We start from the raw sequence: 12,775 nt of genomic DNA on the forward strand, positions 1-12,775 counted from the left end.
CAAAGATTCAAAAGTTTTTAGAAAAATCTATAAAATATTTCTATTTTCTGGTTCCTTTAATACTTTGTGAATCCTCAAGGTTTTTACAGTAACACATACCAAGATCAGGAGGGATGATAGAGATATTTGTATAAATCCCGAATTTGGGACTAAACATGTAGTAGTTTAAAATTCGGGGTATTTCTTTCACAAAAGCCCCAACCTGTGGGCCTAATTTGGATAGAGGTGGGCGGCTACATTCAGAGCTGAGCGCATAGTTTTACTACTATTTTGAGGGTATCTTCGGGGAAAGGCGAATTTTTAAAAAAAATTACGTGGCTAACCATGGCTAAAATTGAAACAAAAAGTGAACTTCTGGCCATAATCTTGAATTTCCAGTGAAAAACCGAAGGCCAACTTGTTCCCGAGACTAATCAACAGGCAGCGCTATTTCGCCCGATTTTGCATTGTTTTCTATGGGCTTGTATTTGGTGCATTGTAATCTCTATGTATTAAAAACTTATCCTTGCTTTCCAGGACAACTGGGGGCGCTGCTGCTGCGATGTCATCCAAGGAATTTAGACATGGCTCATTGCATTAAGGGTGCACCCTTATATTTAGGCCAGAAATATGTCCGCCGAGCTCATTAATAACAGTTATACCCTCAAAATATTCTACATTAGAGGGTCCTGAGAGCCATGGAACTGGGGAATTGAATAACTATGAGACTGAACCTCTGGGCCGGACTCGAGGCTTCCAATTCTGAGCAATTTGGATGCAATCGGGTCCGAAAGGGCACTATTTGAGCCATTTTGCTGAGGGATGTTTTTTTCAAAATGGCCACTTTTCTGGACAGGGACATTTTAGGGGTGTCTGCTTCTGGTGAAAATTTCTCAAAAATTCATTGGTCAACCCCCCAAAAATTGAAAGGAAAATGAAAGGGGACATGTGGAACATCATTTTTCTGTGCAGCCTGGACACCTGTGAGAGTCGTGAGTATTTTTAAAATATTTGTGAAATATGGGGATTTAGCACTGGTGTCCATGGGAATTTATTTGTAGTGGTGCACCCATTGATTTTTTTTATTAAAAGTGTGAACTCAGAATTTACTAACTGAAAACATTTCTGAGAAAAGAATTGATGCTAACTTACTGCTTTATTGATTAGCAAAATAAAAACCAACAAAAATGCATAACTTTTTGTGTACAAGCCAGTGTAACTAACATTTAGTTTACCAATGAATATGGAAGTACTCATTAGAATAAAAAAAACGAAAAGAGATCAAAATACCCTTTAAGCAGTGAAAAAAAGGTTGAAAACAGGTTAACTGAGACACGGGTGCATTTTGAAGGTTTTTATTAAAACAAAATTATCGCAGCTACCCTTTAAACAAAGTTACAAACGATGTGATGTTCAAATATTTTCCGAATTCCGGATGTTGTTAGTATCACATGATGCCAACTTCCACCAAAAGATTCTTTTACACTGTACTTTATTCGCATGTCCTTCAAACTGTGAATGGTTCAAAAGGTTTTGATACAAAACTGACTGATGTAAGCAGAACTAACGTGCAAGAAATGCTCAAGGGTACAGGTCATCGTTTGTCAAATATTTTATGCAATCTCCTATGAGGCTAAAAAAAATACTCAAAATCTAAAGAAAGATGCGCAAGAACAAACTTGATGGTGAAAAATATTCGTCAGGTTTGTCATGTTATTTCATATCACAAACTTTGACAGAGATGGTACTTTAAATTAATACCGCAAATAGCAAAAGAAGTTGCTGTGGCGACCAAAAGCGGAGAGAAAAAACATTAAAAGAATGCCACAATATGGAGTTTTTAAGAATCAGTAAAATTCTATGCTCTTTCTAAATTATAGGCAAGCTTTTTTGCTGCTAGCGCAAGCTACAAAATTAAATAACATCGAGAGCCAGTGTCACGTGGAAGTCTGGTCGTCTATGGTTCATCAAGGTTAATTGAAGATGTTCCTACTTCCAGGAAGCCTTCTTGGAAGCCCTTCCCACCTTCTGGGCGAAGTTACTCAGAACATTCGGATGCAGTTCCCCCGCTTCCTGACCGTGGCACAGCCAAGCGCACCCCCTAATCGGATCCTGTTGTGTGAAGAGAGGAGCTCCATTTAAGTGTTTTTTTCAGAGGACACAGGTATTGCCACAGTCTACATGGACCTCGAGCTGGACCAAGAGAGGGCGCTATTTTGTTAGCAACAGGGGCGCCTTTGGCCGGAACCAACGACCACGAAATGCACGCGTTACGGTTGCATTGCTACCAAGAAAACTGAGAATTCCGACGCACATGGCACTTTTGCCGCTGACCGGTGCGTCTGCTCGAGGCAGAAATGAAATAGTCACTTACATTTATGAGCGCAAATGATACGAGAGAACACCCAGCGATTGGTCGTGCAAAAATCACTTTACCTGTATGGTTTTGACCGATCTGCAGCAATGGACCATGGGCGATTGCCCGGCGCTGACGTATGTGTCAGCTGACGCCTCTGAACTAATCATCAGCTTTTTGAAAATTACGGCTCGAAATGACTTCACATTCGATTTGCATGCTTAGATAATAACAGAAGTCAAGCTGTCACGAGCCGCTGCGGGCTTCTTTTACCCACGGGTTGCACTCAGGTTTAGGTGCACATATGGGATGTGCACTTGACAGAATTACCAAATAAGTACACCATTTCAATAATTATCCTGGCGAGAATTCTGTCTAGCTTTCCAGTCTGTAGCCTATAATTTAATAAAATCGTATTGGAAGCCATTAGTGCAGTGGTATCAAGATCGTAGGCAGGATTTACGCGGACATTACATCCATCTTCAGTTAGTAAGGTGTTGTGATTTGTCAACAAACGCACACCCAAGGTTTAAGAACAAGAGCGTGTTTATATGCTGCTACAGTATTGAGTTAGTTCAATCAACGAAGCATGAAGTGGTTTCTTGGGGCACTTGATCGTTGGATAGACTTCATTTGAGCAATAGCCCGGGTCAACATTTTCGACACGTGGACATTCAATATTAAATACGCTTTGGTAATGGAGCATATGTGCATGACCCACAATGCTTCGCGTGTCCGGAGGCGTGGCTTACTTCACCAAACTCTGAGGAGGGTGCTTGCTCTTCCCGGCCAGTAGCGCGCAGGAACAGGGCATGGGGGGTGCGAATATTCTGAACACAGGTACATTCGTCAACCTCATCCCCAAGGTTCCCTCTTAGGTAGTCTTGTAGGAGGCACGTGTACCCGTACATTGACACTTTTTCCTTATAGCTTTGGAGACAAATACGTTATTTCACCTATCAATTAACAATTTCACCAGTTAATGAACAGGTTGCTCAAGTTTCCTCAAATTGATTTTTGTTCAATTTGAGACAGAGTGAAATTCCTACGTTTGCACGGTAGTAGAGGAGAAGGCCTGCCTAACCTCTTTGAGGGCACATTACCCAAATGACTTACCAGGTAATCGTGCACAATTGCCCGAGTAATATCTGGATATTCTTCCGCAAAGTCGTCACAATACTTGGCGAAGACAGCAGGACTCCATAACAAGCAAATCCTTCGGCCATTGTCAACAAACGCTCGCTGTTGAATGAGCATATCTGAGAGACATCTATCTAAACTCAACGTTAACAGGGATCTATTCAGGATTTTTTCCGGGGGGGGGGTCAGGTCTCATTTTTTGCGGACAAACGGGAACGATGACGAAACATTACATAACTTGTTTACAATGGTATTTGTAACACCTCGTACACATAAGAAGAATCTTTTTTGTTGTTCAATTGTTTTACCTTTTTCGTCTCAGAGGTAGGGAGCGTTCTGCGACTATTTAATGGTATAAAATATATACACAGCTCGGAACTGAAACTAGCACGGTCTTTGCGCACGTACACGCAGAACGCGCGCAAGAACCCGTTGGGGGCGCACTTCAACTTGGGACGGATTGTCCCAAATGCTCTAAACACGATAAACAAGTAACAAGTAGAACCATCAGTCTCCAAGAAAATGAAGACAGGTGATATAAATTTGTACACAGAGCTATGCAGAACTACTGCTATGCCTTGGATATCATGACGCTTAAAACCATAAATACTGAAATCCTTTAAATGCAGGTGGCGCAGTCGCATCGTGATGACCAACAAAACCAACTTTCCCCACTAACTTAGCTGCTTTCAACCGATGGTGGGGATGTTTGAGCCCAAGGCAAATAATGGCCTTGAAAGGCCAAAAATAAGTCTCCGATTTCTAGTCAGCGCGCTTGTCGGCGTAGACCTGCGAATCGGTAGAATATAAAGTTTTTTTACTTGGTATAATACGATCTCCAGAAGCTACCAAACTTGCTTGATCGACTAGAATCCTACCACTGCGTAATTTTAACGTGTTTTTAAGATGGGGGTATGGTTGGGTAAAATGTACAGTAAAGGAGACCCCCAGGCCCCCATATATTTAGTTGGGGCCTTTTTCAGGTGACGTTATTTCTGCATTATACATTTACATGCACATCTGGAAACCTGACAAACGAGGTGGTATGGTGTCCTGTGTACATCTAGCTGAAAGCACTTTAAAACAATGAGGGGGCCAGTCTATTTCAGTGTTGGTAGCGGCGGTACGTACATGTACATACAAACATATATGTGTGTAGGAAAAAAGTCGGGGAAAAACGTCGCCGCACTAGTTTTCAAACCAGCCCCTGACCAGAAACTGGAGACTTTTTTTGCCTCAGAATGCTTTTTGTCCGATTTTGGCGCTGTAGCTGCATTCTTCTAACCCTCGAATAAGCAATAACCGTTTGACTTCTGGTTAATCTCGCGAGAGTTCCGATAAAGGTAGAAAGGCACGAGGAATTCACTTGCCATAAAGTCTTTGTCGAGCGTCATGTTCCTCACGTAGGTCACACACAGCATGCAGAACTTGCAGTAAAACTCCCCATTTGGAGGGGTGGTCGCGTAACCTAAAACGTTGGTCAAAACAAAGGAGGAGACTCAAGGGTGTGTTGTAGGATGCCAAAATTAGGCCGTATATGAACAATTAAACAGTCGGTATACACATAGTCGTATACAACTTGAACGACAATTGAAATTTTAACCAATGTCCCCCAAGCCCCTGCTGGGTTGAAAATGAACTTGAAGATTTAAGCATTTGTTCATGGCGCTCATTACCAAAGTGCGCGTGCGCAAGAATTGCACTTTACAACGGCATAGCAACAGGCTATGTCTGATTTCGCGCGCTCTGATTGCAAAATGAGGCGTCATCTTTATTAATGGATTTCTGGGAAACGGAGCAAAAAGAATGAAATTTTTCATGACAAATCCAATAATCGTATGATTTTTCGGTAGGATTGATTTTGTGCCCTGCATCAAAAAACTAATGAAATAAGTAATTTAAAATACTCCAAAAATTATTTTATTTTTCACCTGAAAAATTGAGTGTTGCCAATTTAATCAATATCTATTAAAATGAGGATTTTCTGGTTATAAAAACCAGATTGATATAAACTAGAAGACTGTCTTAATCGATTGCACCCGAAAACTGGAAATCAGCCGTATAACAATTTTTGTAAACTGAGTTTACTTATTGTGCGAATCCAGACATTTTGTTATAGAAAAAAAAAAGTCACACATCTCATCTAAAAAATGCATGCCCTATTAAAACTCAGGTCAGGAATTATTCTATGGGGCATGAACATACGTGGAGTTTTTTTGTCCATCGCATGCCTGCATGAAATCGAAATTGTGCAATTTCAACCTTCCCAATCATTTCAAGTCTCGCCCTCCCTAAAAATATAGAATGGTGGAAAACCATGTTTATGTTTTGTTACCTGGAGTCTGGTCCTGCACTGATTCCTGCGGACTTGCTGCGGCAGCACCAATTCCTAAAATTGTATAAGAAAACGAAGTCATTTGTGTGTTTCGTGAAAACAATGAATGTTGTTGCATCATGCCGCATGTGGTGAAACGGTAGGAGTAAGTTTGTCGTTGGAATGAAAATCACTACACATTTCATTTCATTCATTCATTTATTTAATATCTTTTGTATCCAACATAGTTATTGAAATAGATTGAAATTCGTTGTGGTTTTGCGAGCGTTAAAACTTGATAATCAAAATATAAATATGAATACAAAACAATAATAAACCACGTTACAAAAATTTACAGCAAAATTACACAGCATGAGTAAAATAACGATTGATTAAATAAAATGAGATTAAGATAACAATAAAATCTGATGAATCACTGATTAGGACTTCGATTGCGCCTGTACGTATACATCTCGTTGTCCGAGAATTTTTCCAAGACAGGATACTTGATTTTTTTTACATACACTCTAAAAAGTGTGTTTAGCTTTTACAACACATTAAGTTTGCTATCACTTTGCAAACATGTTTGGATGCCAAACAGTTAGCGTTCAAGATCCTCAGCATTAATGCCCAGTGACTAAATACAATCCACTGAAATCTGAATGGCACCAAATCGTTTAGAAAAGTTTTTACTTGCTAAACACACTTTCTGCTGAGTGATCAACTAGTCGCAGTTTTATTTGTAGAAGCAGGTAATTAATTTCGAGGCCGGTTCGTACTTGGCGCGAAATCGAACACAAACGCGCGAATTCAACTCGAACGATATTTTGCTGCAAATCTTTCGCGAGGTTAAATTCGCTTCGCTCTCGCATTCGCGTGTAGTGTGAATCGGCCTGTACGCCAAGACAATCTGAAAAGACCGTTCATGCTCGACAAAAACAAAAAAACAAAGCGCAAGCGCGACCTTGCATCTGACATCAGACTAAATACTCACGCAATGAATTTGCAGAAGTGGAACACATCTAGAGCTAAATTTGCTCCTACTGATATTTTGCGACGTCAGATACTTTGCGAAGTACGAAACGGTCTTTGAGATTTCTTTACAAAGTTTCACAAAATGCACAGGGCCATGAGCAAGTTTACAAGAAAAGGCACGCTTTGTCTCTGCGAACTGACTGCGCACCGTGAACATGTTAACGGCGGGAGGGAATAAACCGCACTTCTACCAAGCAGATATACATGTACATACCTTTCAAGTTTATCGCCAGGGCAAAGATGACCAATAAGCCGAAGAACTTCGCCATCGTTGAAACAGTTCTCCCAGGATTGCGAACTTGAGCTACACGGATAAAATATATGCTACGGCAGCGTAGGTGAGAGCGCAGGTGTGGGCCTGTCAGCAGAGAGCAGAATCTGCAAGAGCGCATCTCCTCTTATACCCTTCGCTCCGTCACCCATGCACCCGAACAGGGCCCTGGGAAGGGCTGATAGCTCGCACTCTGATTGGCTATATTGTGCACGACTTGTGACCGCGAGGTTTACCAGCTGGTGTTAGCGAAGCATTGCTTAAATGTTTGGATCGCCACAACTGCCATTGTTTGACATGGGCAAAGTGTCCGCTGTGTATTAAAAAATATGGCCTTGGTGCAATCGTAGTGTCGCTTATCTTTTCACTAACTGTCACTGATGATAAACAATAAAAGATAAAAATAAGAAACGCTGTACATATACTAAGAACTAAAAAAAGCTAAAATCTAAAGAGCCAAATAAAACTATGCAAAACAAGAAAAAAACATCGAACTAATATCCGCCGCTCGTGTAACGCACTGGGAGAGAGCTCGCGCGCCTGGCAGAAATGTACCCACAATGCTCTGCGCGTCCTTAGCTGTGACCCTCTTCAGTCGCTGAGCGACGAGCAAATTTATACCCCAGCTTGACAGTCTGAGCACCCAGCTATAGTGCAGACTAGTGAGCTATTTCGAGTAGTGGTATACCGGATACTAGACTTAAAGCAATTTAAACAAGCAATTTTGGAGGTTTGGTTGGGTTTATTTATTCTTACATTCGTGGCCAAAGGCCAAATTACCGTAAAAATTTACAAAACATTACATTTACGAATAAGTTACTAAATTATTTTAAAAACATTAAAACAGTTACAATCAAGTCAGCACAAGAACATTAAGTTGATGAACATTAACAACGACAAACTTTAAAAAGTATGCCAGGGGAAGAAGTACATGTAAAATAAACGAAACACGAAAATTTAACGGCCTGTAAATAATTACAGTCTACCTGTAGTATGGAACCAATTAATTGAAAAAGCTAGCAGGAAAAAAGTATAAAAGCATACTGAATGCAAGCACAAAACCAAAGCAGTAAGAAAGCACACAAAATGCATAGTACAAAAATTAAAACAAAACAAACGAAATAAACAGTTACACGACTGGAGTGACAATTTAACTATACTCAGAGAGGGACTATCAATGACCGTGTGGGGCAGGTCATTCCATTCCCTAGCTGTCTGGACAAAATGAAAATATTTGAGACAATCAGTTTCAGCAAAGGGAATACAGTGTAGTTAATTTCAAGCTCTGATCTTTTCGGCTAATTCGTGAAGGTGGAGCAAACTTATTAATAACATTGACATTAATAATGTTATTCACAATTTTATAGCAAAGCCCGAGGCGAAAGAGTTTTCTTCTTGTTTGAAGACTTCTCCAGCCAAGTCGAGAGAGCAATGAATCATAGCTTGAGTCCCAATCGCTGCACATACATGTACATGTATATCTGACGCATTGATTTTGGATATGCTCGATGATGTCTGAATGGCTACGTGTATACGAGTCCCAAGCCGTGCAATAGTATTCTACCTGGGGCCTAATCAAGGAATTAAGTTTCCAACGCTCGGACCAATCACAAAGCGAATTTAAATCGGTCTGCTATTAAACGCAGGAGCTGGCTTTTCAATTACCTTGTACCCTGTCATGGAAATCACAGCCACATAACATGTTTACAATTCATTTCCGTCATCAGTTTGTCACGTCTCGAAGCCGGATGATGGCTTCAATTAAGCATCACGTGCGTGTGTGCCACTGATTTCAAAATCATTCCTGGGATAATCGGGACGAAGGTCGTCTCAGGTTCATGACTGGATTGATCCCCTGTTGTGCACGCCACAACATGAAATTCAAAACTGTTTTTTTTCTTCTGTGTATGATATGCATTTTTACCACCGAGGCTGGGTATCTACAACGTGCGCTGTAGAGGGCTTCGTTATTTTTATCCGATGGGATCGGGGATTGTACAAAAATGTAAAATGATTCTACGAAACATTATCCGCTCAGAACTGGGCCAAAGATGGCGCAAGGAGCTTCTTTGGTCGAAACTGTACTTCGCTCTTACGGTGGGTCACAAACGGGTATGAAATGCACGCCTTACGGTCGCGTTGCTGCCAGCAATACGGGCAATTCACAATAGCGCACCACCAAGAATTTGCAGCACGTTGGCCAATCATAACGCGCGAAATTTGTCGACCCTTTCCAAACGCGCACTGGGTCGACAAATTTCGCGCACTGTGATTGACCAACGCGTTGCAAACTCTTGGTGGCGCACTATTGTGAAACGGCCGTATATGAACACTCCCGACCATGCTCCTTTCAACCGAAGAGGGTGTGCTTCTGCTCAAGGTGGTACCATAAAGATCATAATTAGGACTGGAGGGGACATGACACCGGGCACGTAAAATTGTCCCATAACTCACGAACAACTCTGAACCTCCCAGACGCCTACGCGTGAGAATGAAACGCGCACGAGCGCCCTGAGACGTGACGCGCATCTATGTTGATGACGTCAATAAATCAAAACCGGACCAGACAACATGAGCGCGTATCCTCCACAGACATATCGACGCATAGACCGCCATGTCCTATTCAAAAATACAGAGGGTTTTCTTGATCTGCGCAGCGCCCGACTAAAACCAAAACTATGGGCTAATTCACCCCTCGGTATAGGGAATTTACGCAAAGTTGAAGAATTCCAGCCATAAAATTCTATGAAGCCGTTTTTTTATTGTAAAAAACCCTCTATTTACTTAATCTGGCCCCTAGGAACTCAAAACAAGGCGGTTGTAACAGTTGAAAAGAAGAGATAGCAGTAATGAAGAGCAAAAAAGGTGAACGTATTTGGAAGCACAAATACAATACAAATAAACAAATACAAGCAATATAAGTGCGCGTAATGGGCACTGAACGCGCTGTCATCCACCGTTCCGGCCATTGTTTGCCCTTTCTTTTCAAAATCGCGGTTATACGCGCAAGACCGGCGGTCTATGCGTTTAAATGTCTTTGGTATCCGCCCCGAGCTGAAGTGCACCCCCAATCGGCGAAAAGAAAGACAGGTGGTTACAAACGGGTTCTTGCACGCGTACTGCGTGTAGGCAAAGACCATACATGCCGGAACATAGGCTGCGTCCGAATCTGTTGTCTAGAGCTAAATCTAGGTTTTCATTCCATGGGAGATGCGTGGAGACGCGCAGACAATAGACCTAGTCGTAGCTCTGGAATCCCGTTTCGGACACGGCCACAGTTAGGGGTACTCAGTGTGCTCCGCGTCAAACGCGCACATACTTGCGCACCTTATGGCGCGTCTATGCAGTGAGTACATTGATCTCCATTGTAGTGAGTACAAAAAACACGCCCTCTTCAGTCTCGCTCGGAGCGGATAATAGGGAGGTTTAGGCCGTGTCCGATACGGGCTTCCAGAGCTACGGCTAGGTCTATTGTCTACGCGTCTCCACACATTTCCAATGGAGCGAAGACCTAGACCTAGCTCTAGACAAGAGATTCGGATGCAGCCTTATTAGTTGCATGTTCTACGTGAACGCGAGCGCGAAAAAAGTGTGGATTCTCGCGGGCGTCATTCTTTCGTGCGTAGGCCTATTGTCTCTCACGTACGGGTTGTTTGTGCACGGACGTCCAATCCGCGAAACATGGCAAGTTCACGTTGGATCAAAACGTGAGAAACTGCAACTGTTTTGGAAGGTTTAAATTGTGCATTGAACATTCGCTGATACGAAATGGACATTTTTGAAAAGTGCACAGGTTATGCAGTTGGGATTTTTTCATGCTTGGTTTATGATGATTCCGATCACACTTCTTTTGAGAGATTTACCAGATGTGATTGATCATTTGTCCTTTTATTGAAGTGTTCATTGGAAGATGTACCTTTTGTTCGGGACGCGCATCTAAACTTCAAACAAGCATTTGACGCCCGCGCACCCACGCGCGAATAAAATATTGTCGCGTTTGCGTTCACGTGATACGCGCATCTAATTCCCTAAAACTAAGTGCGTTAACATGACAGTGTAATAAAAAATGTCGCCCTGTTCACTGGGGCTAAATTTCCTCAACGTAAAGAATAGGCCTGTCATCTTTAGCTGTACAATTATAATCTCTATGGGCGGTTCATTACTCGTTACCATAATGCTGAAAAGGCTCTTTGCCTAGATTTGCAGGCGTATGGCCCTATCTTCCTTTCCCTTGGACAATACTATTCCCTTCCCCTGAGACAAAAAAAAAAAAACCCACCGAGATCGCGTTGTACAAGGCTAACCCACCCCGGCTCAAGTGAACCCTCATTGGCAGAACTCTGAGGGACAGGCTGATTGGAACTTTTTTGGCCGACTCGCGTAAACGCCAGGCACACCCATGTTTTCCAGTACTCGACTTCGTTTCTGTCTCAGGCTTCATCTTTTTTTTTTAAACCACCCGAAACATTGAGGTTTCCCCTGGACTGACGCGATAGATTTCTGGTCATCTTATTTTCAGTGTTTATTTTCTTAAGTCAAAAGGTTTTCTGTGCTTTTCTGTTCATGCCAAGGCAAATTTCCAAATTCATGAAGTAAAATAAAGGTGCTTTTTCAAGAGCTGTTGTAAAACGGGGAGTCGACCCCCTCCCGAAAAAAATATAGGGAAAACAAAACAAGAGTTCAAAGTGCAGCAATGTCGCTGTAAACAATGTTTATATGTATACTGTTTTACCATCGTTTGCGCTTGTCCGCAAAAATGAGATATGAAAAAATCTCCGGCGTGATCCCTCCTCCGGAAAAAATTCCTGGATCCGCCCCTGGAACAGTGTCATCTTTGCATGACATATTCACCCCTCCGTTGTCCCAAAAGTATGGACATTTTAAAATGCTTCCAAAAAGTGTACACCGTGAAGGTAAACTTAGGATTTCTAGATTTTGAAATAGCTCGTTTGAAAAATCCTAAAATCAGGAAAATCCTGACAATTCTCACCCCTGTACTTTTTTTATTTTAAAAAGTTATTCGCCCCTTATTATTATTTGTCTCAGAGCGGGGGTTCCATCCTCACCCCCTGATCCGCACCCATGTTAAGTGTACAGATTTTTCTGTATAAAATATTCTACTCATTGAAAACTTTCCGAAAAGGGTTGCTCACTGGATAATGCAATAACTTTACACAATGGATCACCGGGGAAGAGATAGTCCGGCCATGAAATATTGAGGTTTTCCCAATAAGAGCGACATCACAGTTTGCGTCACAAATCATCGTCATATTTGCATTATCATATCACCGAAAGGGGCACCAAAATGCCTTTTGACTTAGGAAAGCAGAAAATGAAAAGCGGATGAAAAGAAACCAAAGGGACATTTTTATTAGGTTCTGGTTAAAATGCAGTGCACAGACTTGTCATTATTTTGATGAGGCGACTTTCATCCTGTTGGACTTTTGACACTTGGAGCGAACAAAGTCGTGCTGCATGACGAAAAACGATTTGTTTACGCCTAGTTGAAGCCATGTATATCGAAAATCGTTTTAAGCCACAGAGTTGCATTAAATTACAGCCCTGTTTATAACACAGTAACATGCATCTTCTCACAGGGTTTTCCATGGAGGGTGAATTAAAAGCATCGCACGATATATTGCTCTCCCTCAACATTCACCTGTCGGTTTTGCCGTCTAGT

At 41.8% G+C, this 12,775-nt stretch overlaps 1 protein-coding gene across 1 annotated transcript; it reads right to left on the minus strand.

The window, feature by feature from the left end:
• Nucleotides 1-1,116: 1,116 nt before the first annotated feature.
• On the minus strand, nt 1,117-7,205 carry LOC110982333 (uncharacterized). The gene is made up of 5 exons (XM_022240666.2): nt 7,039-7,205; nt 5,811-5,864; nt 4,846-4,943; nt 3,452-3,577; nt 1,117-2,091 (listed from the first exon to the last, which is right to left on the minus strand). Exons 1-5 carry the CDS (start codon nt 7,091-7,093, stop codon nt 1,969-1,971), a joined length of 456 nt encoding a protein of 151 aa, XP_022096358.1. The 5' UTR covers nt 7,094-7,205; the 3' UTR covers nt 1,117-1,968.
• Between the last annotated feature and the right edge of the window lie 5,570 nt (nt 7,206-12,775).

The sequence above is a fragment of the Acanthaster planci genome, linkage group LG21 (genome assembly GCF_054643075.1).
Source record: "Acanthaster planci isolate LZ-2023a linkage group LG21, COTS_SCS, whole genome shotgun sequence".
NCBI lineage: Eukaryota > Metazoa > Echinodermata > Asteroidea > Valvatida > Acanthasteridae > Acanthaster > Acanthaster planci.